Source organism: Oncorhynchus gorbuscha, linkage group LG03 (genome assembly GCF_021184085.1).
Source record: "Oncorhynchus gorbuscha isolate QuinsamMale2020 ecotype Even-year linkage group LG03, OgorEven_v1.0, whole genome shotgun sequence".
Classification (NCBI taxonomy): domain Eukaryota; kingdom Metazoa; phylum Chordata; class Actinopteri; order Salmoniformes; family Salmonidae; genus Oncorhynchus; species Oncorhynchus gorbuscha.
In genome coordinates this window covers 12,103,479-12,131,435 of record NC_060175.1, presented here as the reverse complement: position 1 = coordinate 12,131,435, position 27,957 = coordinate 12,103,479, and the positions used below count along the sequence as shown (strand labels likewise).

Genomic DNA, 27,957 nt, shown 5'->3' with positions numbered 1-27,957 from the left:
GGGTAAATAGTGGAGAAAGTTATTTATCCTTAAATGCTTTTATTTTTGTAAAGTTAGTGTAACCATGCACTGTTTGAAAATATTACGGGTGACCAACGCAGCAGCTGTTGAAACTTTGAAAGACACGACTAAAATAGTTTTAAAAAGTTTTCTTACAACGGTTATAATGGTAATCGTCGTAATGTTAAAGTTCAACCAGCACAATATTTCAACACAAGCTCAACAGATCAGCACCGCATCGGAACAACCTCAGACATGGACCACGTGCTTTCCAAACTGTGAGTTGGTGTTTTTATTGTTCCAGGTGTTTTTATTGTTCCAGGACAGTTCATTTGTGTTATGTATTGATTGGCAGATATTAATTTACTGTGTGTGTGTGTGTGTGTGTGAATCGCATATAGGCCTATGTTATTGTACATTCAAAACATGGCTTGTCTCCATTCTCCTCAATCATCCATTACACTTTATAAATAGCCAATCAAGTTGTGTATGTCTGTGTTGTTTAAAGCTGACAATTTCCCTCTTCACTGTATGTATATGTAGGAGCAGTGGGAAGGGTCTCTTCTCAGAGGTAGAAGATATGCTCTTCTACACCATCACAGAGGGTCAGAAACAAGTCCCCGTCTCACACTTTATCTCTGTGAGTAAGTACACACATCCGTTAACCTATACAGAAAAGAAGAGTAGGTTGTAAATTAAATACCTTACTCTGTCACAACCCTCCTTGACAACAAACTCTCTCTTGATGTAGACATACAGCCACAAACACAAAAGCACATTCTTGTTCTCTCGCTCCCTCTGTCTCGCTCCCTCGCTCCCACACACACACACACACACACAAAAACACTGAAGAACAGACATTTATTTGCAAATAAAGATACAAAATCTGTCATAAGAGATGATGTATGATACTTGATGTAATTCTGCTCTCACTCAAAAGTCGTCTTTCCACCATTTGAGCTATACTTACTCAAGGTATGCTGAGTGCAAGGGTTATTGAAGACTTGGGGCCACCAAACTGCCACCGTGGCATTGCCAACTCTCTTTACTTTGAGGAAGTAGGGTAATTATGTGCTAGAGAGGACGTAGAGTCCTTATGAGGAATGGAGGAAGTAGGGTAATTAGGAGGAAGTAGGGTAATTAGGAGGAAGGGAGGAAGTAGGGTAATTAGGAGGAAGTAGGGTAATTAGGAGGAAGGGAGGAAGTAGGGTCCTTATGAGGAATGGAGGAAATAGGGTAATTATTAGGAAGGGAGCACGTAGGGTAATTATTAGGAAGGGAGGACGTAGGGTAATTAGGAGGAAGAGAGGAAGTAGGGTAATTAGGAGGAAGGGGGGGATAGGGTAGTTATGAGGAAGTAGGGTAATTATGAGGAAGGGAGGAAGTAGGGTAATTATGGTGAATATGGTAATTATGAGGATGGGAGGAAGTAGGGTAATTATGAGGAATATGGTAATTATGAGGATGGGAGGAAGTAGGGTAGTTATGAGGAATATGGTAATTATGAGGAAGGGGGGGGTAATTATGAGGAATATGGTAATTATGAGGACGGGAGGAGGTAGGGTAATTATGTTAGGGAGGAGGTAGGGTAATTATGTTAGGGAGGAGGTAGGGTAATTATGTTAGGGAGGAGGTAGGGTAATTATGTTAGGGAGGAGGTAGGGTAATTATGTTAGGGAGGAGGTAGGGTAATTATGAGGAAGGGAGGAGGTAGGGTAATTATGAGGAATATGGTAATTATGAGGACGGGAGGAGGTAGGGTAATTATGTTAGGGAGGAGGTAGGGTAATTATGTTAGGGAGGAGGTAGGGTAATTATGAGGAAGGGAGGAGGTAGGGTAATTATGAGGAAGGGAGGAGGTAGGGTAATTATGAGGAAGGGAGGAGGTAGGGTAATTATGTTAGGGAGGAGGTAGGGTAATTATGAGGAAGGGAGGAGGTAGGGTAATTATGAGGAATATGGTAATTATGAGGACGGGAGGAGGTAGGGTAATTATGAGGAATATGGTAATTATGAGGACTGGAGGAGGTAGGGTAATTATGTTAGGGAGGAGGTAGGGTAATTATGTTAGGGAGGATGGGAGGGTAGGGTAATTATGTTAGGGAGGAGGGGTAGGGTGGTAATTATTATGTTATGAGGACGGGGGAGGAGGTAGGGAGGAAGGGTAATTATGTTGAGGAAGGGAGGAGGTAGGGTAATTATGAGGAATAGGTAATTATGAGGACGGGAGGAGGTAGGGTAATTATGTTAGGGAGGAGGTAGGGCAATTATGTTAGGGAGGAGGTAGGGTAATTATGAGGAAGGGAGGAGGTAGGGTAATTATGTTAGGGAGGAGGAAGGGAGGATAGGGTAATTATGAGGAATATGGTAATTATGAGGACGGGAGGAGGTAGGGTAATTATGAGGAATATGGTAATTATGGGGACTGGAGGAGGTAGGGTAATTATGTTAGGGAGGAGGTAGGGTAATTATGTTAGGGAGGAGGTAGGGTAATTATGTTAGGGAGGAGGTAGGGTAATTATGTTAGGGAGGAGGTAGGGTAATTATGAGGAAGGGAGGAGGTAGGGTAATTATGAGGAATATGGTAATTATGAGGACGGGAGGAGGTAGGGTAATTATGTTAGGGAGGAGGTAGGGTAATTATGGGAGGAGGTAGGGTAATTATGAGGAAGGGAGGAGGTAGGGTAATTATGTTAGGGAGGAGGTAGGGTAATTATGAGGAAGGGAGGAGGTAGGGTAATTATGAGGAATATGGTAATTATGAGCAAGGAAAGACGTGCAACAAGTGAGCCGTACATCGAGTACATCCCTGGTGCAAGATGACATGGTGTTCATTGCAAATTGAATTGCAGTGTTTGACATAGACAGTGCAACTATCAGGAGAAACATAATATTCTGCATAGCATATTTTCCCAATGTAGATGTCAAGACAGGCCAATGTACTGTAGTCCCCTATAGTAGGTTATAGATATTCATATCCATCTGAATTTTCTGAATAGATAACAAATAGCTGTTAAAAAATGATACATTCCGCTGATATGTGATTTAACCTAGTTAAATAAAGGTTAAATAAATAAATAAAAACAATTGAGTGAATCGACTCTTGAAACGATAAGGTGTATCGTGGAACATGGCTATTTCATTATGTTATTTAAATTAAATAGTGTCCATGTCTCCAAGCCTGATGAAGGAAGGAATGTGTCTGGTGAAGATCACAACACATCAGTCTCAAGATTACCCTACAGAGAGACTAGAAATAGGTTGGAAAGATGACCCTGCTGAGACCAGAGAGACTAGATTAGGTTGTAAAGATTACCCTGCAGAGATCAGAGAGACTAGATTAGGTTGTAAAGATTACCCTGCAGAGACTAGACAGACTAGATTCGGTTGTAAAGATTACCCTGCAGAGACCAGAGAGACTAGATTAGGTTGTAAAGATTACCCTGCAGAGACCAGACAGACTAGATTAGGTTGTAAAGTTACCTGGGAGAGACTAGATTAGGTTGTAAAGATTACCCTGCAGAGACTAGAAATAGGTTGTAAAGATTACCCTGCAGACCAGAGAGACTAGATTAGGTTGTAACGACTACCCTGCAGAGACTAGAAATAGGTTGTAAAGATTACCCTGCAGACCAGAGAGACTAGATTAGGTTGTAAAGTTACCCGTCAGAAACTAGATTAGGTTGTAAAGTTACCCGGGAGAGACTAGATTAGGTTGTAAAGATTACCCTGCAGAGACTAGACAGACTAGATTAGGTTGTAAAGTTACCCTGCAGAGACTAGATTAGGTTGTAAAGTTACCCTGCAGAGACTAGATTAGGTTGTAAAGATTACCCTGCAGAGACTAGACAGACTAGATTAGGTTGTAAAGATTACCCTGCAGAGACTAGACAGACTAGATTAGGTTGTAAATATTACCGTGCAGAGACTAGACAGACTAGATTAGGTTGTAAAGATTACCCTGCAGAGACCAGAGAGACTAGAAATGGGTTGTAAAGATTACCCTGCAGAGACCAGAGAGACTAGATTAGGTTGTAAAGATTACCCTGCAGAGACTAGATTAGGTTGTAAAGATTACCCTGCAGAGACTAGACAGACTAGATTAGGTTGTAAATATTACCGTGCAGAGACTAGACAGACTGGATTAGGTTGTAAAGATTACTCTGCAGAGACTAGACAGACTAGATTAGGTTGTAAAGATTACCGTGCAGAGACTAGACAGACTGGAATATATTGTAAAGATTACCGTGCAGAGACTAGACAGACTAGATTAGGTTGTAAAGATTACCCTGCAGAGACCAGACAGACTAGATTAGGTTGTAAAGATTACCCTGCAGAGACTAGACAGACTGGAATATATTGTAAAGATTACTGTGCAGAGACTAGACAGACTGGATTAGGTTGTAAAGATTACCCTGCAGAGACTACACAGACTGGAATATATTGTAAAGATTACCGTGCAGAGACTAGACAGACTAGATTAGGTTGTAAAGATTACCCTGCAGAGACTAGACAGACTAGATTAGGTTGTAAAGATTACCCTGCAGAGACTAGACAGACTAGATTAGGTTGTAAAGTTTACCCTGCAGAGACTAGACAGACTAGATTAGGTTGTAAAGATTACCTTGCAGAGACTAGACAGACTAGATTAGGTTGTAAAGATTACCGTGCAGAAGATATCAATCAAAGCTCTGATCTGATCTGTGTTTTATATTAGCACTACTGCACTGTTTCAATCAAAACACTTGCAACAAGTGACTCAAAGCATTCCCAAACCAGCTTCAGTCCAGCTTGGACAAAAAATGGATATCAGTTACTCAATTTGCAACAAGTGACTCAAAGCCTACCCAAACCAGCTTCAGTCCAGCTTGGACAAAGAAGGTTATCAGTTACTCAACTTGCAACAAGTGACTCAAAGCATTCCCAAACCAGCTTCAGTCCAGCTTGGACAAAGAGGCGTATCAATTACTCAACTTGCAACAAGATTTGTGTATGTCAGCGGGCCTCAAGATGAGTTAAAGTTAGTTCATATAAATTTAGTTCACATCCAAGTTCCTCGCATACCAGTTTAAATAACTGTGTGAGATGTGGACTCGACATGACCAGGCAGAATGATTTACAGAACACTGTCAATTAAACTGCAGTATGGCTTCGCTGACAACATCATTCCTTTCTCCCCAACCAAATCTTTGTGTTGTTAATTTATTCATCTATTTTATTGGTTTTTTTTGTTTACTTGAACCACTTCATTGTGTTGTTTTTACTGTAACATGTCTTGTGACTTTATATGCACTTTAAATAAAGTTTGATTTGATTAGGCCCTCAAAAGGACTGGTCTTATTGTATCCGACCCGCGACTGAAGGACTGTATGGACAAGCTGCAACGCTCCGTATCGGAATCCTGTCATGACGTCATGATGGACCGGGAACTCTTCCGCAAGTGAGTCGCCCAGCTTGTCTCCTTGTTGGATTTAGACGTTCCCACATTGCTCCATACCCCTCCCTCTTGTCCCTAACCCCTCCATGTTTGCAGATCTGAAGGGTCTGGATAGGTACAAGCAGTGCATTGTTGGCGCTTCCACCATATTGCTTATCAGCTGGTCTGCATAAACCAAGGGTAGGTCCAAGGGTGGGGGGGATTTGGGACCTGCTTCTAGAGCCACCTCTACCTGTCTCCACCTCTCTCCACCCCCTTCTACTCCTCTCTCGCCCCCTTCTACTCCTCTCTCGCCCCCTTCTACTCCTCTCTCGCCCCCTTCTATCTCTTTTTACACCTCTCTAACGCTCTACCCCTCTCTACCCCTCTCTACCTCTCTCTACCCCTCCACCTCTCTCTACCCCTCCACCTCTCTCTACCCCTCCACCTCTCTCTACCCCTCCATCTCTCTCTACCCCTCCACCTCTCTCTACCCCTCCCCTCCACCTCTCTCTACCCCTCCACCTCTCTCTACCCCCTCTCTCTACCCCTCCACCTCTCTCTACCCCTCTCTACCCCTCCACCTCTCTCTACCCCTCTCTACCCCTCCCCTCCACCTCTCTCTACCCCTCCACCTCTCTCTACCCCTCCACCTTTCTCTACCCCTCCACCTCTCTCTACCCCTCCCCTCCACCCTCTCTACCCCTCCACCTCTCTCTACCCCTCCACCTCTCTCTACCCCTCTCTACCCCTCCACCTCTCTCTACCCCTCCACCTCTCTCTACCCCTCCACCTCTCTACCCCTCCACCCCTCTCTACCCCTCTCACCCCTCTCTACCCCTCTCTACCCCTCTACCCCCTCAACCTCTCTCTACCCCCTCAACCTCTCTCTACCCCCTCAACCTCTCTCTACCCCCTCAACCTCTCTCTACCCCCTCAACCTCTCTCTACCCCCTCTACCCCCTCAACCTCTCTCTACCCCTCCACCTCTCTCTACCCCTCCACCTCTCTCTACCCATCCACCTCTCTCCACCTCTCTCTACCCCTCCACCTCTCTCTACCGCTCCACCTCTCTCTACCCCTCTCCACCTCTCTCTACCTCTCTACCCCTCTCCACCTCTCTACAGCTCTACCCCTGTTCACCTCTCCTTACCTCTCTCTACCCCTCTCTACCTCTCTCCACCTCTCTACCCCTCTCTACCTCTCTCCACCTCTCTACCCCTCTCTACCTCTCTCCACCTCTCTACCCCTCTACACCCCTCTACCCCTCTACACCCCTCTACCCCTCTACACCCCTCGACACCCCTCTACACCCCTCGACACCCCTCTACACCCCTCTACACCCCTCGACACCCCTCTACACCCCTCTCCACCTCTCTCTACCCCTCTACACCCCTCTCTACCCCTCTACACCCCTATCCACCTCTCTACCCCTCTCTAGCCCTCTTTGCCTCTGTCACACAGTCAACACATTTCCATCTCCTCTTACTGCTAGGTGCCATGGTAGAGTGAGTCTATTAATACCCTGACCCCTTCAGCATTCCACATTATTAACCCAGAGTTTGTTGTAGACTCACTCACTCACTCACTCACTCACTCACTCACTCACTCACTCACTCACTCACTCACTCACTCACTCTGAATTGAATTAAGTGCTTTATTGGCATGGGAAACATATGTTAACATTGCCAAAGCATGTGAAGTAGATAATAAACAAAAGTTAAATAAAAAGTAAACACATTTTTTTTTAAATACCAGTAAACATCACAGGGACAGTGGGCCGAGGGACAGTGGGCCGAGGGACAGTGGGCCGAGGGGCCGTGGGCCGAGGGACCGTGGGACGAGGGACCGTGGGCCGAGGGACCGTGGGCTGAGGGTGGATACCGGTAGTCTTGTGTGGGCTAAAGAGCACAGTACGACTCCGTTTTATAGGTGCCAGCTGCCTTGGTCCTTGGGCCTACACACACACACACACACACACACACAAAGTACATTTTGATTGGAATTAAATGTAACCCTTAATCAGTTGACCTGTGACAGCTTTGTGTTTCAGCTATGGCAATGCATGTCCTTTCATTACAATTCAGTTAAAGAGTGAATGATTGACATCTAGAGTGGACTTTCAGTCCACTCTTTCAGTCCACAGTCTAGGCATCTTGATCTCGTGGGGAAAACCAGTGTTCCTTATATCTGCCAGGTCGTCGACACTCTTAGAAGGGTTCCAAAAAGGTTCTTTGCCTGTCCCCATAGGAGAAAGCTTTTTGGTTCCAGGTAGAACCCTTTTTGGTTCCAGGTAGAACCCTCAGTGGAAAGGGTTATTCATGGAACTCAAAAGGGTTCTAACTTGAACCAAAAAGGGTTCTTCAAAGGGTTCTCCTATGGGGACAACCAAATAACCATTTTAGTTCTAGATAGCACCTTTTTTCTGAGTGTAACCATACAGTGGCAAGAAGAAGTATGTGAACCCTTTGGAATGACCTGGATTTCTGCATCAATTGATCATCAAATTTGATCTGATCTTCATCTAAATCACAACAATAGACAAAAACCGTGTGCTTAAACTAATAACACACAAATTATTGTATTTTTCTTGTCCGTGTTGAATACAGAATTTAAACATTCACAGTGTAGGTTGGGAAAAGTATGTGAACCCCTAAGCTTTTGGAGAAGTCATTAGCCAATTGGAGTCAGGAGTCAACTAACCTGGAGTCCAATCAATGAGATGAGATTGGAGATGTTGGTTAGAGCTGCCCTGCCCTATAAAAAACACTCAGAAAATGTGCTATTTGCTGCAGAGTTTGCTATTCACAAGAAGCATTGGCTGATGTGAACCATGCCTCAGACAAAAGAGATCTCAAAAGACCTTGACTTGCATGAAGCTGGAAAGGGTTACAAAAGTATCTCTAAAAGCCTTGATGTTCATCAGTCCTCTGTAAGACAAAATGTCTATAATTGGAGAAAGTTCAGCACTGTTGCTACTCTCTCTAGGAGTGGCCGTCCTGCAAAGATGACTGCAAGAGCACAGCGCAGAATGCTCAATGAGGTTAAGAAGAATCCTAGAGTGTCAGTTAAAGACTTACAGAAATCTCTGGAATATGTTAACATCTCTGTTGACGGGTCTACTTGTGTAAAACACTGAACAAGAATGGGGTTCATGGGAGGGCACCACGGAAGAAGCCACTATTGTCCCTTTCATAGCGCTACAGGCAAAATATTATGTGGACAGATTAAACTAAAGTTGAGTTGTTTGGAAGGAACATACAACACTATGTGTGGAGACAAAAATGCTCAGCACACCAACATCAAAACCTCATCACAACTGTGAAGTAGGGTGCAGGGAGCATCATGGTTTGGGGCTGCTTTGCCGCCTCAGGGCCTGGACAGCTTGCTATCATCGACAGAGAAATGAATTCCCAAGTGTATCAAGACATTTTGCAGGAGAATGAAAGGCTATCTGTCGGCCAATTGAAGCTCAACAGAAGTTGGGTAACGCAACAGGACAACGACCCAAAACACAGAAGTAAATCAACAACAGAATGGCTTCAACAGAGGAAAATACGCCTTCTGGAGTGGCCCAGTCAGAGTCCTGACCTTCTGGAGTGGCCCAGTCAGAGTCCTGACCTTCTGGAGTGGCCCAGTCAGAGTCCTGACCTCACCCCGATTTGAGATGCTGTGGCATGACCTCAAGAGAGCAGTTCACACCAGACATCCCAAGAATATTGCTGAACTGAAACAGTTTTGTAAAGAGGAAAGCCCCCAAATTCCTCCTGACTGTTGTACAGGTCTGATCCGCATCAACAGTAAATGTTTGGTTGAGGTTATTGCTGTCAAAGGAAGGTCAACCAGTTATTAAATCCAAGGGTTCACATACTTTTCCCACCCTGCACTGTGATGTTTACACGGTGTGTTCAATAAAGACATGAAAAACATATCATAATAATATAATAATAATATATGCCATTTAGCAGACGCTTTTATCCAAAGCGACTTACAGTCATGTGTGCATACATTCTACGTATGGGTGGTCCCGGGGATCGAACCCACTACCCTGGCGTTACAAGCGCCATGCTCTACCAACTGAGCTACACAGGACCGGAATATCATTTATGTGTGTTATTAGTTTAAGCAGACTGTGTTTGTCTGTTGTTGTGACTTAGATGAAGATCACATCACATTTTATGACCAATTTATGCAGAAATCCAGGTAATTCCAAAGGGTTCACATACTTCTTCTTGCCCCTGTAAATGGAGGTTAAGTAAAGTTATAGGCTAATCATGTGTGTTTGTTTTCAAGTGCAACATAGGTTGGGGTAGGAAATAATATAGAGAGCATCGAGTGGCAGGAAAGCCTAGCAGTTAGAGCGTTGGGCTAGAAACGAAAAGGTTGCTGGTTCAAATACCCGGGCTGACAATCTGTCAATGTGCCCTTGAGCAAAGCACTTAACCCTTATTTGCTCTTGGGGCGCAGTGCTATGGCTGACCCTGTAAAACAACACATTTCACTGCACCTATCCGGTGTATGTGACAGTAAAACATATTTTAAAACATGTGTCAGGCTGTTAATAGGATACATAAGGAGTATCATTATCCATGTGTGTCACAAAGAATGGAGTTTACATTCTCACACAGCTCCGCTGAACCCTAATTTCCACAACAATTCAAACCACTTATCAGCACCAAGTCTAGCAGGCAAACAACAACCGAGAAGAAGGTCAGACGTCATAATACAGCAGTCCATCCACTGCGCCTCAGGGAGTGTCACCACTTCAAAGCAAACATCTGGGGAAAGTTCAAAGTTCATCTCATTCACAGAACTAGTTTTCTAGAATGCTCTAGAACTTGTTCAATGACCGGGTTTCTGTATTGATGATCTAATATTGTATTGTTTGTTGTACCAACCCTCAGGTGTGTAGGTGGGAACATAGTGCTTCTGATCCAGGCCTTCAGAAAGAAGTTCATCATCCCTGAGTTTGAATCGTTCGTTTCAAAAATAGATCAAATCTACAACACCGTTCAGAAAAACCACAACGGACATGTAAGTAGATTTGTTTCCACTTTTCATGTCACTCTTCTCCATCTGTCTCTCACTATCTCTCTTTTTTGTCATCTGTCCTCTTACTCTGTCTTTTACTCTGATATGCTTTCCGTTAACGTGTCTGTTGTAGAGGTTGACTAATTATGATTTTTCAACGCCTATACCAATACCTCCGATTATTGGAGGACCAAAAAAAGCCGATACCGATTAATCGGACGATTTTTGTATTTTTTTTAATGTATTTATTTGTAATAACGACATTTACAACAATACTGAATGAACACTTTTATTTTAACTTTATATAATACATCAATAAAATCAATTTAGCCTCCAATAAATAATGAAACATGTTCAATTTGGTTTAAATAATGCAAAAACAAAGTGTTGGAGAAGAAAGTAAAAGTGCAATATGTGCTATGTAAGAAAGCTAACGTTTAAGTTCCTTGCTCAGAACATGAGAACATATGAAAGCTGGTGTTCCTTTTAACATGAGTCTTCAATATTCCCAGGTAAGAAGTTTTAGGTTGTAGTTATTATAGGAATTATAGGACTATTTCCCTCTATACCATTTGTATTGCATATACCTTTGACTATTAGATGTTCTTATAGGCACTTTAGTATTGCCAGTGTAACAGTGTTACGAATTCCTTTTGGCCCGACAGTCTAGGGGGGATGGTAATGAGACCCGTAACATAACTCATGCAAATTATTATTGTGACAAAGTAAAAGTGTGCACGAAATAACCACGACAACAGAAATCTACCGTCAAACTCTAGGTTTATTTATAAACACACGGTAATGGGGGGAGCAGGAAAAGGGGCTGAGCTGGACCCAAGGAAAGAAACAATAAGTATTCAAAAACACCCCTAAGCTAGACTAGCCTACTTTAACAACAGCTAACTAACTAACCAAAAAGTGGGTGGTCCGCCCAGTTCTAACTAGTGTATATAACAAAGTTCACCTACGGGTAGTGTATGCCCATGGGCGACTTGTCTTGGTTTCCCCCTTTTCCCACCAGCAAACAAACAAACACCATAACCAAAAACAATACTCACAGGTGATGACAAAGTGCTATGGAGGTGCTTTAAACAAAAGAGAGGTTAAGACACAAAGCGAGAGTGAAACACAGAGACCTACAGACATGGCATTTACAGAGAGATTGAGCTGAGCTGAGCTAAAGATTGAGCTGAGCTTTGTGTTGAGCTAATGTGCTTTTGTTAAATCATCCCCTGTTTGGTGAAGTTGGTCTTCACACAGTTGGCAACAAGCCAGACGGCCCTAGTTAAAAGAAATTCATGTTAGAAGGCAATATTAACTAAATATGCAGGTCTAACAATATTTACTTGTGTATTGATTTTAAGAAAGGCGTTGATGTTTATGGTTAGGTACGCATTGGTGCAACAACAGTGCTTTTACGCGAATACGCTTGTTAAATAACCTTGTTCAATAACCGTTTGGCGAAGTAGGCTATGATTCAATGATAAATTAACAGGCATCGCATCGATTACTGTATATGCAACACAGGACAAATTAGATAAACTAGTAATATCATCAACCATGTGTAGTTAACTAGTGATTACGTTAAGATTGATTGTTTTTTATAAGATACGTTAAATGCTAGCTAGCACCTTACCTTGGCTCCTTGCTGCACTCACATAACAGGTTGTCAGCCTGCCACGCAGTCTCCTCGTGGAGTGCAATGTAATTGGCGACGATCGGTGTCCAAAATGCCGATTACCGATTGTTATGAAAAATTAGGGCTGATTTCAAGTTATCGGCCAATCCTGATTAATTGGTCGACCTCTAGTCTGTTGTTCTATGGCATGTACTCAAACAAAACATTTGACGTGTGGAGTATTATCTACATGTGATATGGTTCTGGTAGTTCTGATGGTCTGTACTTCCTGGTTACAGGTAGCAGTCTACATTCCTCACCTGGCCAAGTTCAGTCCTGATCTCTGGGGTGTGTCCCTGTGTACAGTGGATGGACAGAGGTGGGTACAACCTCCCTGTGTATCTATATATCTGGATGATTGATAACTGAATGTGAAATAGTGACTCATACTACTGACACCTTTTCATCTGGTCCTCTCTCTTTTTTCCTCTGGTCCTCTCTCTTTCTTCATCTGGTCCTCTCTCTTTCTTCATCTGGTCCTCTCTCTTTCTTCATCTGGTCCTCTCTCTTTCTTCATCTGGTCCTCTCTCTTTCTTCATCTGGTCCTCTCTCTTTCTTCCTCTGGTCCTCTCTCTCTTTCTTCCTCTGGTCCTCTCTCTCTTTCTTCCTCTGGTCCTCTCTCTCTTTCTTCCTCTGGTCCTCTCTCTCTTTCTTCCTCTGGTCCTCTCTCTCTTTCTTCCTCTGGTCCCCTCTCTCTTTCTTCCTCTGGTCCTCTCTCTCTTTCTTCCTCTGGTCCTCTCTCTCTTTCTTCCTCTGGTCCTCTCTCTCTTTCTTCCTCTGGTCCCCTCTCTCTTTCTTCCTCTGGTCCCCTCTCTCTTTCTTCCTCTGGTCCCCTCTCTCTTTCTTCCTCTGGTCCCCTCTCTCTTTCTTCCTCTGGTCCCCTCTCTCTTTCTTCCTCTGGTCCCCTCTCTCTTTCTTCATCTGGTCCCCTCTCTCTTTCTTCATCTGGTCCCCTCTCTCTTTCTTCCTCTGGTCCCCTCTCTCTTTCTTGCTCTGGTCCTCTCTCTCTTTCTTCATCTGGTCCTCTCTCTCTTTCTTCCTCTGGTCCTCTCTCTCTTTCTTCATCTGGTCCCTCTCTCTTTCTTCCTCTGGTCCCCTCTCTCTTTCTTGCTCTGGTCCTCTCTCTCTTTCTTCATCTGGTCCCCTCTCTCTTTCTTCCTCTGGTCCTCTCTCTTTCTTCATCTGGTCCTCTCTCTCTTTCTTCCTCTGGTCCTCTCTCTCTTTCTTCCTCTGGTCCCCTCTCTCTTTCTTCATCTGGTCCCCTCTCTCTTTCTTCCTCTGGTCCTCTCTCTCTTTCTTCATCTGGTCCTCTCTCTCTTTCTTCCTCTGGTCCTCTCTCTCTTTCTTTCTCTGGTCCTCTCTCTCTTTCTTTCTCTGGTCCTCTCTCTCTTTCTTTCTCTGGTCCTCTCTCTCTTTCTTTCTCTGGTCCTGTTTCTCTGGTCCTCTCTCTCTTTCTTCCTCTGTCTCTTTCTTTCTCTGGTCCCTCTCTCTTTCTTTCTCTGGTCCTGTTTCTCTGGTCCTCTGTCTCTCCCTCCTCTCCCCCCAGACACTCAGTAGGGGACACTAAGCAGCCCTTCTGTCTCCAGTCGTGTGTGAAGCCACTGGAGTATGCTGTGGCCATCCACGAGGCTGGGACAGAGAAGGTACACCGCTATGTGGGGATGGAGCCCAGCGGACTCAAATTCAACAAGCTCTACCTGGATGAGGAAGGTGGGTAAGGGAACCCTTGCTCCTGTTGCTGTACATTACTGTCTTGTGGGTGTTTTGTTAGTTTGCTGGACAAATATGATTTGATTTCAGTACAAGTTAAGACCACATGAGTTCAGGTTGATAGGATCTACCACTTTCTACCAAATGGATGTGATGTCAGCTCTCGAAGAAAGACTTAGTCTCCAAATAGTAAAGCATCATTCTACTTCTGTGAGCTTACTGTATTCTGTTTTAACTCTGATAATAACTTGTGTTTTGTGTGCCTAGACAAACCCCACAACCCCATGGTGAATGCTGGAGCCATTGTGATTAGCTCTCTTATCAAGGTAACTAGACAGACAGTCTACAGACCACCCTATACATGGTGTGAGTATATCCTGTAACTAGACAGACCACCCTATACATGGTGTGAGTATATCCTGTAACTAGACAGACCACCCTATACATGGTGTGAGTGTATCCTGTAACTAGACAGACCACCCTATACATGGTGTGAGTATATATTTGCTAAATCCACTCAGTGTTTGACGAGCAAATGTACACAACAAACCAAGATCCAGGGCATCTGTCAATCTTTGACCCGAAGCTGACGTAGGTTTGGCTTTGTCCCGTTGAAACATGCAGCTCTAAACACACACACGCGCACGGCCTATCTGGCACGTGAGGTAGATAGTAGTTACATGTTCAGTAGTGTAGTGATTAGGGTCGTCGTTAGTGTAGTGAGTAGAGTAGTGAGTAGGGTAGTGAGTAGGGTAGTGAGTAGGGTAGTGAGTAGGGTAGTGAGTAGGGTAGTGAGTAGGGTAGTGAGTAGGGTAGTGAGTAGTGTAGTGAGTAGTGTAGTCAGTAGGGTAGTTCGTAGTGTAGTCCGTAGTGTAGTGAGTAGGGTAGTCGGTAGGGTAGTGAGTAGGGTAGTCGGTAGTGTAATCAGTAGGGTAGTCAGTAGTGTAGTGAGTAGGGTAGTCCGTAGTGTAGTCCGTAGTGTAGTCCGTAGTGTAGTCCGTAGTGTAGTGAGTAGGGTAGTCAGTAGGGTAGTCAGTAGTGTAGTGAGTAGGGTAGTGAGTAGGGTAGTCGGTAGTGTAGTGAGTAAGGTAGTCGGTAGTGTAATCAGTAGGGTAGTCCGTAGTGTAGTGAGTAGGGTAGTCCGTAGTGTAGTGAGTAGGGTAGTCCGTAGTGTAGTGAGTAGGGTAGTCCGTAGTGTAGTGAGTAGGGTAGTCAGTAGTGTAGTCCGTAGTGTAGTCCGTAGTGTAGTGAGTAGGGTAGTGAGTAGGGTAGTCGGTAGTGTAGTGAGTAGGGTAGTCGGTAGTGTAGTGAGTAGGGTAGTGAGTAGGGTAGTCGGTAGTGTAGTGAGTAGGGTAGTCGGTAGTGTAGTGAGTAGGGTAGTCGGTAGTGTAGTGAGTAGGGTAGTCGGTAGTGTAGTGAGTAGGGTAGTCGGTAGTGTAGTGAGTAGGGTAGTCGGTAGTGTAGTGAGTAGGGTAGTCGGTAGTGTAGTGAGTAGGGTAGTCGGTAGTGTAGTGAGTAGGGTAGTCGGTAGTGTAGTGAGTAGGGTAGTCGGTAGTGTAGTGAGTAGGGTAGTCGGTAGTGTAGTGAGTAGGGTAGTCGGTAGTGTAGTGAGTAGGGTAGTCCGTAGTGTAGTGAGTAGGGTAGTCAGTAGTGTAGTGAGTAGGGTAGTCAGTAGTGTTGACCCTGGTTCTGCCAGCTTTACTGCTCTCCTGTCACCCTCACACTGCTGGGGGAGGGACCCTGGGACCGGTGGGACCATCAGTTTAACCAATTAACAGAGCACTTTGGAGAGGTGGTCCGTGTGTGTTATCTCAGAGAGAGAGAAAGGTACATAGACAGAGCAGGCGAGTTTAACTGATATATATAGTTAGATATTTCGTCTATAAAGACAGCAGGGGCCCCAGCCATATGGGGCCCCAGGCAAAGGGGACTCCAGGTGGAAGTTACCCTGAAGGAATAACAGGAGGGTTTAAGTCTGGATTTCGGCCCATCTGTTCAGAATGAATCTTTAATCAAATCAAATCAAATTTATTTATATAGCCCTTCGTACATCAGCTGATATCTCAAAGTGCTGTACAGAAACCCAGCCTAAAACCCCAAACAGCAAACAATGCAGGTGTAAAAGCACGGTGGCTAGGAAAAACTCCCTAGAAAGGCCAAAACCTAGGAAGAAACCTAGAGAGGAACCGGGCTATGTGGGGTGGCCAGTCCTCTTCTGGCTGTGCCGGGTAGAGATTATAACAGAACATGACCAAGATGTTCAAATGTTCATAAATGACCAGCATGGTCAAATAATAATAAGGCAGAACAGTTGAAACTGGAGCAGCAGCACAGTCAGATGGACTGGGGACAGCAAGGAGCCATCATGTCAGGTAGTCCTGGGGCACGGTCCTAGGGCTCAGGTCCTCCGAGAGAGAGAAAGAAAGAGAGAATTAGAGAGAGCATATGTGGGGTGGCCAGTCCTCTTCTGGCTGTGCCAGGTGGAGATTATAACAGAACGTGGCCAAGATGTTCAAATGTTCATAAATGACCAGCATGGTTGAATAATAGTAAGGCAGAACAGTTGAAACTGGAGCAGGAGCATGGCCAGGTGGACTGGGGACAGCAAGGAGTCCTCATGTCAGGTAGTCGGGACATGGTCCTAGGGCCCAGGCCAGTTGAAACTGGAGCAGCAGCATGGCCAGGTGGACTGGGGACAGCAAGGAGTCATCATGTCAGGTAGTCCTGGGGCATGGTTCTAGGGCTCAGGTCCTCCAGAGAGAGAAAGAAAAGAGAGAAGGAGAGAATTAGAGAACGCACACTTAGATTACACAGGACACCGAATAGGACAGGAGAAGTACTCCAGATAAACAAACTGACCCTAGCCCCCGACACATAAACTACTGCAGCATAAATACTGGAGGCTGAGACAGGAGGGGTCAGGAGACACTGTGGCCCCATCCGAGGACACCCCCGGACAGGGCCAAACAGGAAGGATATAACCCCACCCACTTTGCCAAAGCACAGCCCCCACACCACTAGAGGGAAATCTTCAATCTAATAGGTATACTTAAATAAATCTATTACTGTGTAATGCATCTTTGTGACGCAAACAATCTTATTTATACCCCAATACTGGACATTTGGGGTCACTTGGGCCATCACGGCTATGCTCTATAATTTAAATAAAGTAGCCCCCTTAAAAAATGTATTCCGAACCAAATCCACCTTTAACCTCTCAATGCTGGGTCAGGGATACACCTGTTTCAGACCAGGTGTTGTTGCTTGGGAACAGGTGATATTGCAGATTTACTACAGCGAATACCTGTACTATCCTGAGACTTCATATAACCAGTGTCTTTATTAGGACACAGTCTACTGTGATAACTGCTTGTTTTTGTCACCTTGTTCAGGAGTAGACATTAGGACTTCAAGATGTGTGATCATTCATACTGTTAAAGTGTGTTGAGCCTACTGAGTCCTGAAGCCCTGTAGAACATCGCCACCCTGTGGCTGACTACTGAAAAGGTTTTCATGTGGTGACCTGTTGTTTACATGGCTGTTCTGTCTTGTCTTTCTGTGTGTCACCAGCCCGGTTCAAATAAGGCAGAGAAGTTTGACTATGTAAGTAGATAGACTTAATGTGTGTCATCATTCAGTATCATTCAAACGTAGTTCTATACAATGCACACATGATGCGTTACATTACAATCCATTACTATACGATATCGCTCATCCTCTCTCCTCAGACGATGGAGTTCATTAAGAAGATGGCCGGTCGAGAGTACGTGGGGTTCAGCAATGCCACGTGAGTTTTAGTTCATGTCTTCATTTCCCGAAAGCAGAGTTATTCTCTCTGTTTGTTATATTATTGATGTTGTTGTTGTTGACTCTCTTTGTCTCTGTGTGTCTCAGGTTCCAGTCGGAAAAAGAAACAGGCGACAGAAATTTTGCAATTGGGTACTACCTCAAAGAGAAGAAGGTCAGTGAGGGACAGTGACGATGGGAACATTTTAATGACACTAGTTCTGGGACACACCTCCTGATAACTTTCCAGCTACTACTCAGGTCAGGAGGTTTGTGCACCAGAAAGACATTGGTCCCTCACTGTGTGATGGTTATGTGATATTAATGTTTGAGATATTCTGTACCTGTATGAAATATTGATGATAGGAACTGATTTCCATCTGCAGTGTTTTCCCACTGGGGCAGAAATGATTGACGCGCTGGACTTCTATTTCCAGGTAAACTACACTTCCTCGGATAAACTTTATCACACTGTGACAGTGTATGTGGTTTTGCTATTTCTGGTAATGCGTCATTATGCTGACTTGTGACTGGACGGTAACATAAAGCACTTGCAGTGCATATGAGTCACAGACACTGGAGCGGTTTCCCAGACATGAATTAGGCTTAGTCCTCGACCTAAAAAACGTTATTTCAATGAAGATTCTCCATAGACTTCTTAGTTCAGTTCTCGGCTTAATATGTGTCTGGGATAACACGGAGCCTACATGTTTCTCTCCATATCGTTGTTTTAGTAAATCAATTTTTTCCTTTCAGCTGTGTTCAATAGAGGTGACTTGTGAGTCTGGAAGTGTCATGGCGGCAACGCTGGCCCACGGGGGGATCTGCCCAATCACCGGCGAGCGCGTCCTGAGTGCCGAGGCTGTAAGGAACACCCTGAGTCTAATGCACTCTTGCGGCATGTACGACTTCTCTGGACAGATGGCCTTCCATGTAAGTCATACTGTAGTCATACAGTGGTCACATAGTACTCATACTGTAGTCATACAGTAGTTATACAGTAGTCATATAGTACTCATACTGTAGTCATATAGTAGTTATAAAGTAGTCATATAGTAGTTACACAGTAGTTATACAGTAGTCATATTGTACTCATACTGTAGTCATACAGTAGTCATATAGTAGTTATACAGTAGTCATAAAGGAGTTATATAGTAGTCAAAGTAGTTTTTAAATAGTTATATAGTAGTTATGAAGTAGTTATAAAGTAGTTATATAGTAGTTATATAGTAGTCATAAAGTAGTTATACGGTAGTTATATATTAGTTATATAGTACTCATACTGTAGTCATATAGTATTTATACAGTAGTTATATAGTAGTTATACAGTAGTCATATTGTACACATACTGTAGTCATATAGTAGTCATATAGTAGTTATACAGTAGTTATAAAGTAGTCATAAAGTAGTTATATAGTAGTTATATAGTAGTTATAAAGTAGTCATAAAGTAGTTATATAGTAGTCAAAGTAGTTATACAGTAGTCAAAGTAGTCAAAGTAGTTATATAGTAGTTATATAGTAGTCATAAAGTAGTTATATAGTAGTTATATAGTACTTAACATAGTCTACAGTAGTGACAAATAAAATGATAATATAGTAGTTATACAGTAGTTATATAGTAGTTATATAGTAGTCATAAAGTAGTTATATAGTAGTCATAAAGTAGTTATATAATAGTTATATAGTAGTCATAAAGTAGTCATAAAGTAGTCATAAAGTAGTCATAAAGTAGTTATAAAGTAGTTATAAAGTAGTTATAAAGTAGTTATAAAGTAGTTATATAGTAGTTATATAGTAGTTATATAGTAGTCATAAAGTAGTTATAAAGTAGTTATATAGTAGTCATAAAGTAGTTATACAGTATATAAAGTAGTTATATAGTAGTCATAAAGTAGTTATATAGTAGTCAAAGTGGTTTTAAAGTAGTTATATAGTAGTCATAAAGTAGTTATATAGTAGTTATACAGTAGTCATAAAGTAGTTATATAGTAGTTATATAGTAGTTATATAGTAGTCATAAAGTAGTTATATAGTAGTTATATAGTAATAATATATATATAGTTATAAAGTAGTCAAAGTAGTTTTAAAGTAGTTATACAGTAGTCATAAAGTAGTTGTATAGCAGTCATATAGTAGTTGTATAGCAGTCATAAAGTAGTTATATAGTAGTCATAAAGTAGTTATATAGCAGTCATAAAGTAGTTATATAGTAGTCATAAAGTAGTTATATAGTAGTCATAAAGTAGTTATATAGTAGTCAAAGTAGTTGTATAGTAGTCATAAAGTAGTTATAAAGTAGTCAAAGTAGTTTTAAAGTAGTTATACAGTAGTTATAAAGTAGTTATTTCTCCCCACTGTAGTAGTTAAACAGTAGTCATATAGTAGTTAAACAGTTGTCCTATAGTAGTTATATAGTAGTTATACAGTAGTTTTATAGTAGTTATACAGTCGTCATATAGGTTTTTATTTAACCAGGTTGGCCTGTTGAGAAGAAGTTCTCATTAACAACTGCGACCTGGCCAAGATAAAGCAAAGCAGTGTGACACAAACAACAACACAGTTGTTGTTACACATGGAATAAACAAACATACAGTCAATAAGACAATATAAAAGTCTATATAAAGTTTGTGCAAATGAGGTAAGTTTAGGGACGTAAAGGCAATAAATAGGCCATAGTTTTGAAATAATTACAATTTAGCAATTAAACACACACTGGAGTGATAGATGTGCAGAAGATTAATGTGCAAGTAGAGATACTGAGGTGCAAAGGAGCAACAACAACAAAAATTACATGGGGATGAGGTAGTTGGATGGGCTATTTACACATAGGCTATGTACAGGTGCAATGATCAAATCAAATGTATTTATATAGCCCTTCGTACATCAGCTGATATCTCAAAGTGCTGTACAGAAACCCAGCCTAAAACCCCAAACAGCAAGCAATGCAGGTGTAGAAGCACGGTGGTTAGGAAAAACTCCCTAGAAAGGCCAAAACCTAGGAAGGAACCTAAGAGAGGAACCAGGCTATGAGGGGTGGCCAGTCCTCTTCTGGCTGTGCCAGGTGGAGATTATAACAGATCTGTAAGCTATTCTGACAGCTGATGCTTAAAGCCTAGTGAGGGAGATATGACTCTCCAGCTTCAGTGATTTTTTTGCAGTTCGTTCCAGTCATTTTCAGCAGAGAACTGGAAGGAAAGGCGGCCAAAGGAGGAATTGGCTTTGGGGGTGACCAGTGAAATATACCTGCTGGAGCGCGTGCTATGGGTGGGTGCTGCTATGGTGACCAGTGAGCTGAGATAAGGCGGGGCTTTACCTAGACAAGACTTATAGATGAAGTAGTAATATGGTAGTCAGAGTAGTTGTACAGTAGTCATATAGTAGTTAAACAGTAGTCTTATAGTAGTGATATAGTAGGGAAAGGTATACAACTACCTATGTACGGTGCATTTGAAAGTATTCAGACCATTCACTTTTTCCACTTTTTGTTACGTTACAGCATTACTCTAAAATTTTAGATGTATTTTCCCTCATCAATCTACGCACAATATCCCATAATGACAAAGAAAAAAACGAAAATATCATGTTTACATACAGTGGGGCAAAAAAGTATTTAGTCAGCCACCAATTGTGCAAGGTACCCTTCAACTATGACAGACAAAATGAGGGGGGAAAAATCCAGAAAATCACATTGTAGGATTTTTTATGAATTTATTTGCAAATTATGGTGGAAAATAAGTATTTGGTCAATAACAAAAGTTTATCTCAATACTTTGTTATATACCCTTTGTTGGCAATGACAGAGGTCAAAAGTTTTCTGTAAGTCTTCACACACTGTTGCTGGTATTTTGGCCCATTCCTCCATGCAGATCTCCTCTTGAGCAGTGATGTTTTGGGGCTGTTGCTGGGCTACACGGACTTTCAACTCCCTCTAAATATATTTTTAAGTGGGAGAACTTGCACAATTGGTGGCTGACTAAATACTTTTTTGCCCCACTGTAAGTATTCACTAGGGTTGCACAATTTGGGGTATATTCAGAGGTGGAAACTTTCCGTGGGAATTAATGGCGATATATGGGAATTAACGGAAATATAAATAAATATTAATACCATTTAAATGTAGATGTTTTTTGCATTGGATATATTTACCATATCATATGGAGACAGAAACATAAACCTTTTACCTGATCATAAGTAGACATATTAAATCCTTCCAATAGAAATGTTAAAAAACAATTTAGTTACAAATTGAACTTTAATTAAATTACTTGATTCTTTACATGGGATGATTTCACTGAACAACAAAAGAAAGAGAATATTGAATGATCCCCAATGATCCATCGCATCTCCTAAAAACATTTAACATATATCTGTAAAATGATAGTCTAGAAACAAAATCTTTGGTTGTCTTCTTCTCAGGCTTCCATGTCTTCTCCCTGGACCTCCTCAATGTCCACCTCTTGAACATCAGACTCTGAGGCCTCATCTTCACTGTCATTTTCCAACCTTGTTGAGGATGGCCACCAATTTTTCAACCATTGTATTGGTCAGCCTGTTGTGTGCTTTGGTGTGTGTGTTTCCAAACAAGGACCAGTTGCGCTCTGGGCGGCTGATGTTGGTGGAATTTGGAGGATGTTGGAGGCAACAGGGGAAACAGCCTCAGATCCACAAAGTCCCTTCCACCATGTGGATGATGAGATATGTTGGCACGACTGCCATATTGTATCTCCATCCCAAAGCCCTTGCTTGGAAGTGTACTTCGCTAGATTGCCAAGAACCTTGCCCTCATCCAGGCCAAGGTGGCGAGACATGGTAGTGATGACACCATAGTCCTTGTTGATCTCTGCACCAGACAGGATTGCTCTTGCCAGCATACTTGGGGTCTAACATGTATGCTGCGGTGTGTATGGTCTTCAGGCTTCTTGATGTATTCCAGAACTGCAGTTTCCACGGCTTGGAGTAACAGTGAAGTGAGCAGGGCAGTACGGATTTCTTCTCTTACATCTGCAAGCAGAGTCTGAACATCAGACAGGATGGCATTTTCTCCCTCAATCCGTGCAATGGCTACGGCAGTTTCAGGCTGCTTACCACTCTCTCTCGAAATACATCATCCAAGAGGATCTTCTTGATCGGGCAGTCCATATCGGCAGACTGTGATATGGCCATTTCTTGGAGAGACAACTTCTGGAAGGTTCTCCCATCTCCACCGAGGAACTCTGGAGTTCTGTCAGAGTGACCATCGGGTTCTTGGTCACTTTCTTGCTCAGTTTGGCCAGGTGGCCAACCCTAGGAAGAGTCTTGGTGGTTCCAAACTTCTTCCATTTAAGAATGATTGAGTCCACTGTGTTCTTGGGGACCTTCAATACTGCAGACATGTTTTGGTACCATTCTCAGACCATCCTGATCTGTGCCTCGACACAATCCTGACTCAGAGCTCTACAGACAATTCCTTCAACCTCATGGCTTGGTTTTTGCTCTGACATGCACTGTCAACTATGGGACCTTATATAGACAGGTGTGTACCTTTCCAAATCATGTCCAATCAATTGAATTTACCACAGTTGGGCTCCAATTAAGGCTGATCAATGGAATCTCAAGGATGATCAATGGAAACATGATGCACCTGATCTCAAATTCTAGTCTCATAGAAAATGTTCTGAATACCTATGTAAATAAGGTATCTGTTTTTATTTTTAATACATTTGCAAAAATGTCTAAAAACCTTAGTTTGCGTTGTCATTATGGGGTATTGAGTGTAAATTGAGGACTTAAAAAAAAACTTTAATCCATTTTAGAATAAGGCTGTAACGTAACAAAATGTGGAAAAGAGAAGGGATGTGAATACTCTGTATCTGTATTAGTCATTTAGTAAACTGTTTTAAATACCCTGTATTAATAGTCGAGTAAACCTTTTTAAACACCTATTTGCCAAATGAAGGCCACCTTTTTCTTTAGTTGGATGATATAACGGACACTTTTACCATACCCTGTATGGCCCCTGTATGCTTCTCTCCCAGGTGGGCTTGCCTGCTAAGTCTGGGGTGTCAGGAGCAGTTCTGTTGGTGGTTCCTAACGTCATGGGAGTGATGTGTTGGTCTCCTCCGTTAGACAGAGTTGGAAACAGTGTCCGAGGAATACACTTCTGCCAGGTAATCCGTTTTACACACGATGTATGACACAATGACTGAATGACTTGTACAGAGTGAACACTTGCATGTACAGGAGTGAGAAATGCTTGTGTACTCCGTATTCATGTGTTTTGCCGAGGTCTTTGAATGTGTTACGAAGTCCTCGTATAGATACTCTTTAAATAGCGTTTAACCACATGCAACACGTATCGTGTTTTCGCTTCCCCATCAACTATCTGCTTTTTTCTGTCTTGGTCTTGCAGGAGCTGGTGTCTTCGTTTAACTTCCACAACTATGACAACCTGAGACACTTGGTCAAGAAGCAGGACCCCCGAAGGCAGGACGGGGATGATAGGGTAAGGGCTTTTGAGAGTTATGAGCGTTTTATGAAAATCTAATCCAATTTTAGCAGATGTTATTACGAGTGTAGCGAAATGCTTGTGCTTCTAGTTCCGACAGTGCAGTAATATCTAACAAGTAATCTAACAATTCCACAACAACTACCTAATACACACAAATCTAAGTAAAGGAATAGAAATCTAATATATACACATAAATATTCATATTCATATTCCATCCCTTTACTTAGATTTGTGTGTATTAGGTAGTTGTTGTGGAATTGTTAAGGTAAACATACCAACAATTGAACATATTTGCTAGAACATGAATTGAGGTTGAAGTTTGCTCTTGTTATGATGAGCACTATGACTGACATGGGGGCGGTGTTGTCTACCGGTATCCCGCCCAGTCTAAGGTGTATTTATCTCTGCTATATCTGTAGAACAAGTCTGTGGTGAGCCTGATGTTTGCAGCCTACAGTGGAGATGTGTCAGCCCTCAGAAGGTAAAATACCAAATCAAGGAGTCTACAGAAGGAGGGTTTATGTTTTTTAATTAGTTTCACCACGAAGTCACGTGCTGTAGATGTCACTCTCTCGTCTCGCTACTAGTCCTTCACAGTAACTATTGATGTCACTCTCTCGTCTCGCTACTAGTCCTTCACAGTAACTATTGATGTCACTCGCTCTCCTAACTACGGATCCTTCACAGTAACTCTTGATGTCACTCTCTCGTCTCGCTACTAATCCTTCACAGTAACTATTGATGTCACTCGCTCTCCTAGCTACAGTCACTTTCCTAACTACTAAATCTTCACAGTAACTCTTGATGTCACTCTCTCCTCACTACTAGTCCTTCACAGTAACTCTTGATGTCTCTCTCCTAAATACTAATCCTTCACAGTAACTGTTGATGTCACTCTCTCCCCACTACTGTTGATGTCACTCTCTCCTCACTACTAATCCTTCACAGTAACTATTGATGTCACTCGCTCTCCTAACTACGAATCCTTCACAGTAACTCTTGATGTCACTCTCTCTCCTAGCTACTAATCCTTCACAGTAACTCTTTGAAATGAGGAATACTATGTAGAATATAGCTTGTCTCCTATCCTCTGAGGTTTGCTCTGTCATTGATGGACATGGAGCTGAAGGACTATGACTCTAGGACCGCGCTACACGTGGCTGCTGGTGAGGGTGAGTTTCTCTCCACTGGTGGCATTGGCTCTTCAAAATGTTCTTCAATGTGATGTTCTGGTGCCTCTAGGGGTAATTCAGACAGCTGATTGAGGACCTTATTACTGATGAATGTGATGTTCTGGTGTCTCTAGGATCATTCAGACAGCTGATTGAGGACCGTATAACTGATGAATGTGATGTTCTGGTGCCTCTAGGGGTCATTCAGACAGCTGATTGAGGACCTTATTACTGATGAATGTGATGTTCTGGTGCCTCTAGGGGTCATTCAGACAGCTGATTGAGGACCTTATTACTAATGAAGGTGATGTTCTGGTGCTTCTTGGGTCATTCAGACAGCTGATTGAGGACCTTATTACTGATGAATGTGATGTTCTGGTGTCTCTAGGGTAATTCAGACAGCTGATTGAGGACCTTATTACTAATGAAGGTGATGTTCTGGTGCTTCTTGGGTCATTCAGACAGCTGATTGAGGACCTTATTACTGATGAATGTGATGTTCTGGTGCCTCTAGGGGTCATTCAGACAGCTGATTGAGGATCTTATTACTGATGAATGTGATGTTCTGGTGCCTCTAGGGGTCATTCAGACAGCTGATTGAGGATCTTATTACTGATGAATGTGATGTTCTGGTGCCTCTAGGCGTCATTCAGACAGCTGATTGAGGATCTTATTACTGATGAATGTGATGTTCTGGTGCCTCTAGGGGTCATTCAGACAGCTGATTGAGGACCTTATTACTGATGAATGTGATGTTCTGGTGCCTCTAGGGGTCATTCAGACAGCTGATTGAGAACCTTATTACTGATGAATGTGATGTTCTGGTGCCTCTAGGGGTCATTCAGACAGCTGATTGAGGATCTTATTACTGATGAATGTGATGTTCTGGTGCCCCGTGTTTTTCTTTCTGTTTGCATTTTGTATTTATATTGAAGTTTGTGTTTTCTGTCATTTATGTAATTCAGGGCTCCTCTGTATGATTCCCTGATCAAATAAAGGTTAAATAAAATGCCTTATAATTCTTCATAGTGATGTTATAGATACTTATGAGTTGTTATTACAGCTTCTAGCAAGTGTTATAATGCAGTAGAAGTGTATTATAAGGAATTATGTATGTGTGCCTCTTAGCAAGTGTTACCGGGCTAAGATACCTATTTTGTGCTTTGTCCTCAGGCCATGTGGATGTGGTACGGTTCCTAACAGACGCCTGCAAAGTGAACCCCTTTGTGAAAGACCGGTACGGTAGTATTCATTCATTCATCCACCTATAACAATCTCTATTGTTAGGTTTCCTCCAACCTCACAACATCTCTTTGCTACTATATTCCCAGCCTCTCATGTCTTTATTTCTCCATCTAATTCGGTCCTTTGTGGCCGTTGTCTTTATTGAGAGGTAGTTTTTTAAAATGTTTTATAACTTCTGACATGCTTCATCTAGCTTCTTTCTCATCTCTACCACCTCCCTCCAGGTGGGGCAACATTCCTCTGGATGATGCCCTGCAGTTTGGCCACGGTGCCGTGGTGAAGGTCCTACAGGAGTACCAGGTGGCCTGCCAGGAACAGGAGAGACTCCCAGTGGCTGATACCATACCCATAGCCCCAAAACTAGAGACTGTAGAAGGCATGGTGTGATCATGGGCCGTATGTGTCAAGTGTCTCCCATTAGGAGTGCTGATCTAAGATAAATTTTTGCGGAATGCAACAGATTATTATAGACGGGGAGAACAGTGATTCTAGATCAACACCCCACCTTGATAAACGGGCCCAGGACCATCAGGATCTTCAGATTGAAACATGGAGAGACTTCCTCAAGTTGTCCAATAAAAAAAACATTGATTTTCATTTCTGTTGCAAATAAGCTTGTGTCCCAAGTGGCATTCTACTTCCTATAGACCTTTAGTGCACTACTTTTGGTTAGTTGTGTGTTGTGTGTGTGTGTGTATGTGTGTGTGTGTGTGTGTGTGTGTGTGTGTGTGTGTGTGTGTGTGTGTGTGTGTGTGTGTGTGTGTGTGTGTGTGTGTGTGTGTGTGTGTGTGTGTGTGTGTGTGTGTGTGTGTGTGTGTGTGTGTGGTGAATAGTGTGCTATTTGGGATGCACCCTAGTGTTATTCCTCCCATCAGGACTTTCTCTGGGTACATCCCAATAATGTCTGCTTTCTCCTGAAGTGTTCACTACTTCCCACAAATCTAAAATAGTTTAATTAATGGAGGCACTGGCTAGTTTCTTAAACCAGTGAACCTTTAATATTGGTGAAGGGAAGTTAACAAGTGCACACTTTGAGAGGAAGGAGAGATAATTGGGACAGAGTCCCCTATTTTATATGCAGTATTTACTCCTCTCATTCAGTCAGAGATAAGACTTGTAACCATAATTGTTGGGCAGAATTCCGATACATATACTGATTCTAACTATTATGAACTGAGCAGAGTTCATTTTGTCAACAATAACGAAAAATATTTGGCAACAACTTATTTTTCCTGACTAAAACTATGACTATAAGAAGACGAGATGCCCAGGAGAAAAAAAAACGGACAAATAGTTAGTCATTTTAGTTGACGCTAAATATAACAAGATGAGAAGTTCACCTGAGACTAATGGTCATTCAATTTGACATGACGCTCCTTCTGATCTGTTTTGTCCAATCAGAAGCATGCATGCCTTTGAAGCAATCTGTC

General features: G+C 42.5%; 1 protein-coding gene across 3 annotated transcripts; it reads left to right on the top strand.

The window, feature by feature from the left end:
- The first annotated feature begins 11 nt into the window (after positions 1-11).
- Positions 12-27,124, top strand: LOC124025846 (glutaminase kidney isoform, mitochondrial-like). 3 transcript variants are annotated; one of them, XM_046339158.1, is made up of 18 exons: positions 12-278; positions 544-640; positions 5,319-5,440; positions 10,321-10,450; positions 12,365-12,444; positions 13,672-13,835; positions 14,103-14,161; positions 17,406-17,438; positions 17,564-17,622; positions 17,730-17,796; positions 18,008-18,058; positions 18,378-18,554; positions 23,638-23,769; positions 24,012-24,104; positions 24,530-24,591; positions 25,206-25,282; positions 26,456-26,519; positions 26,752-27,124. In XM_046339158.1, exons 1-18 carry the CDS (start codon positions 256-258, stop codon positions 26,912-26,914), a joined length of 1,653 nt encoding a protein of 550 aa, XP_046195114.1. In that variant the 5' UTR covers positions 12-255; the 3' UTR covers positions 26,915-27,124. The 3 variants fall into 3 exon arrangements, 2 of the variants coding, with proteins under 2 accessions (XP_046195114.1, XP_046195124.1); XR_006837235.1 differs by lacking the exon at positions 26,752-27,124 and having other exon boundaries at positions 24-278; positions 25,186-25,282; positions 26,456-26,521; XM_046339168.1 differs by lacking the exon at positions 12-278 and having other exon boundaries at positions 544-644.
- Positions 27,125-27,957: the final 833 nt, after the last annotated feature.

What these genes read in the sequence shown, in the direction of transcription:
- LOC124025846 (XM_046339158.1), top strand. Translation starts at nt 256, where the DNA reads ATGGACCACGTGCTTTCCAAACT. An exon ending in AGGCAGAGAAGTTTGACTAT is followed by an intron (nt 17,439 to 17,563) that starts GTAAGTAGATAG and finishes CTCTCTCCTCAG; the next exon opens with ACGATGGAGTTCATTAAGAA. An exon ending in GAGGAATACACTTCTGCCAG is followed by an intron (nt 23,770 to 24,011) that starts GTAATCCGTTTT and finishes TTGGTCTTGCAG; the next exon opens with GAGCTGGTGTCTTCGTTTAA.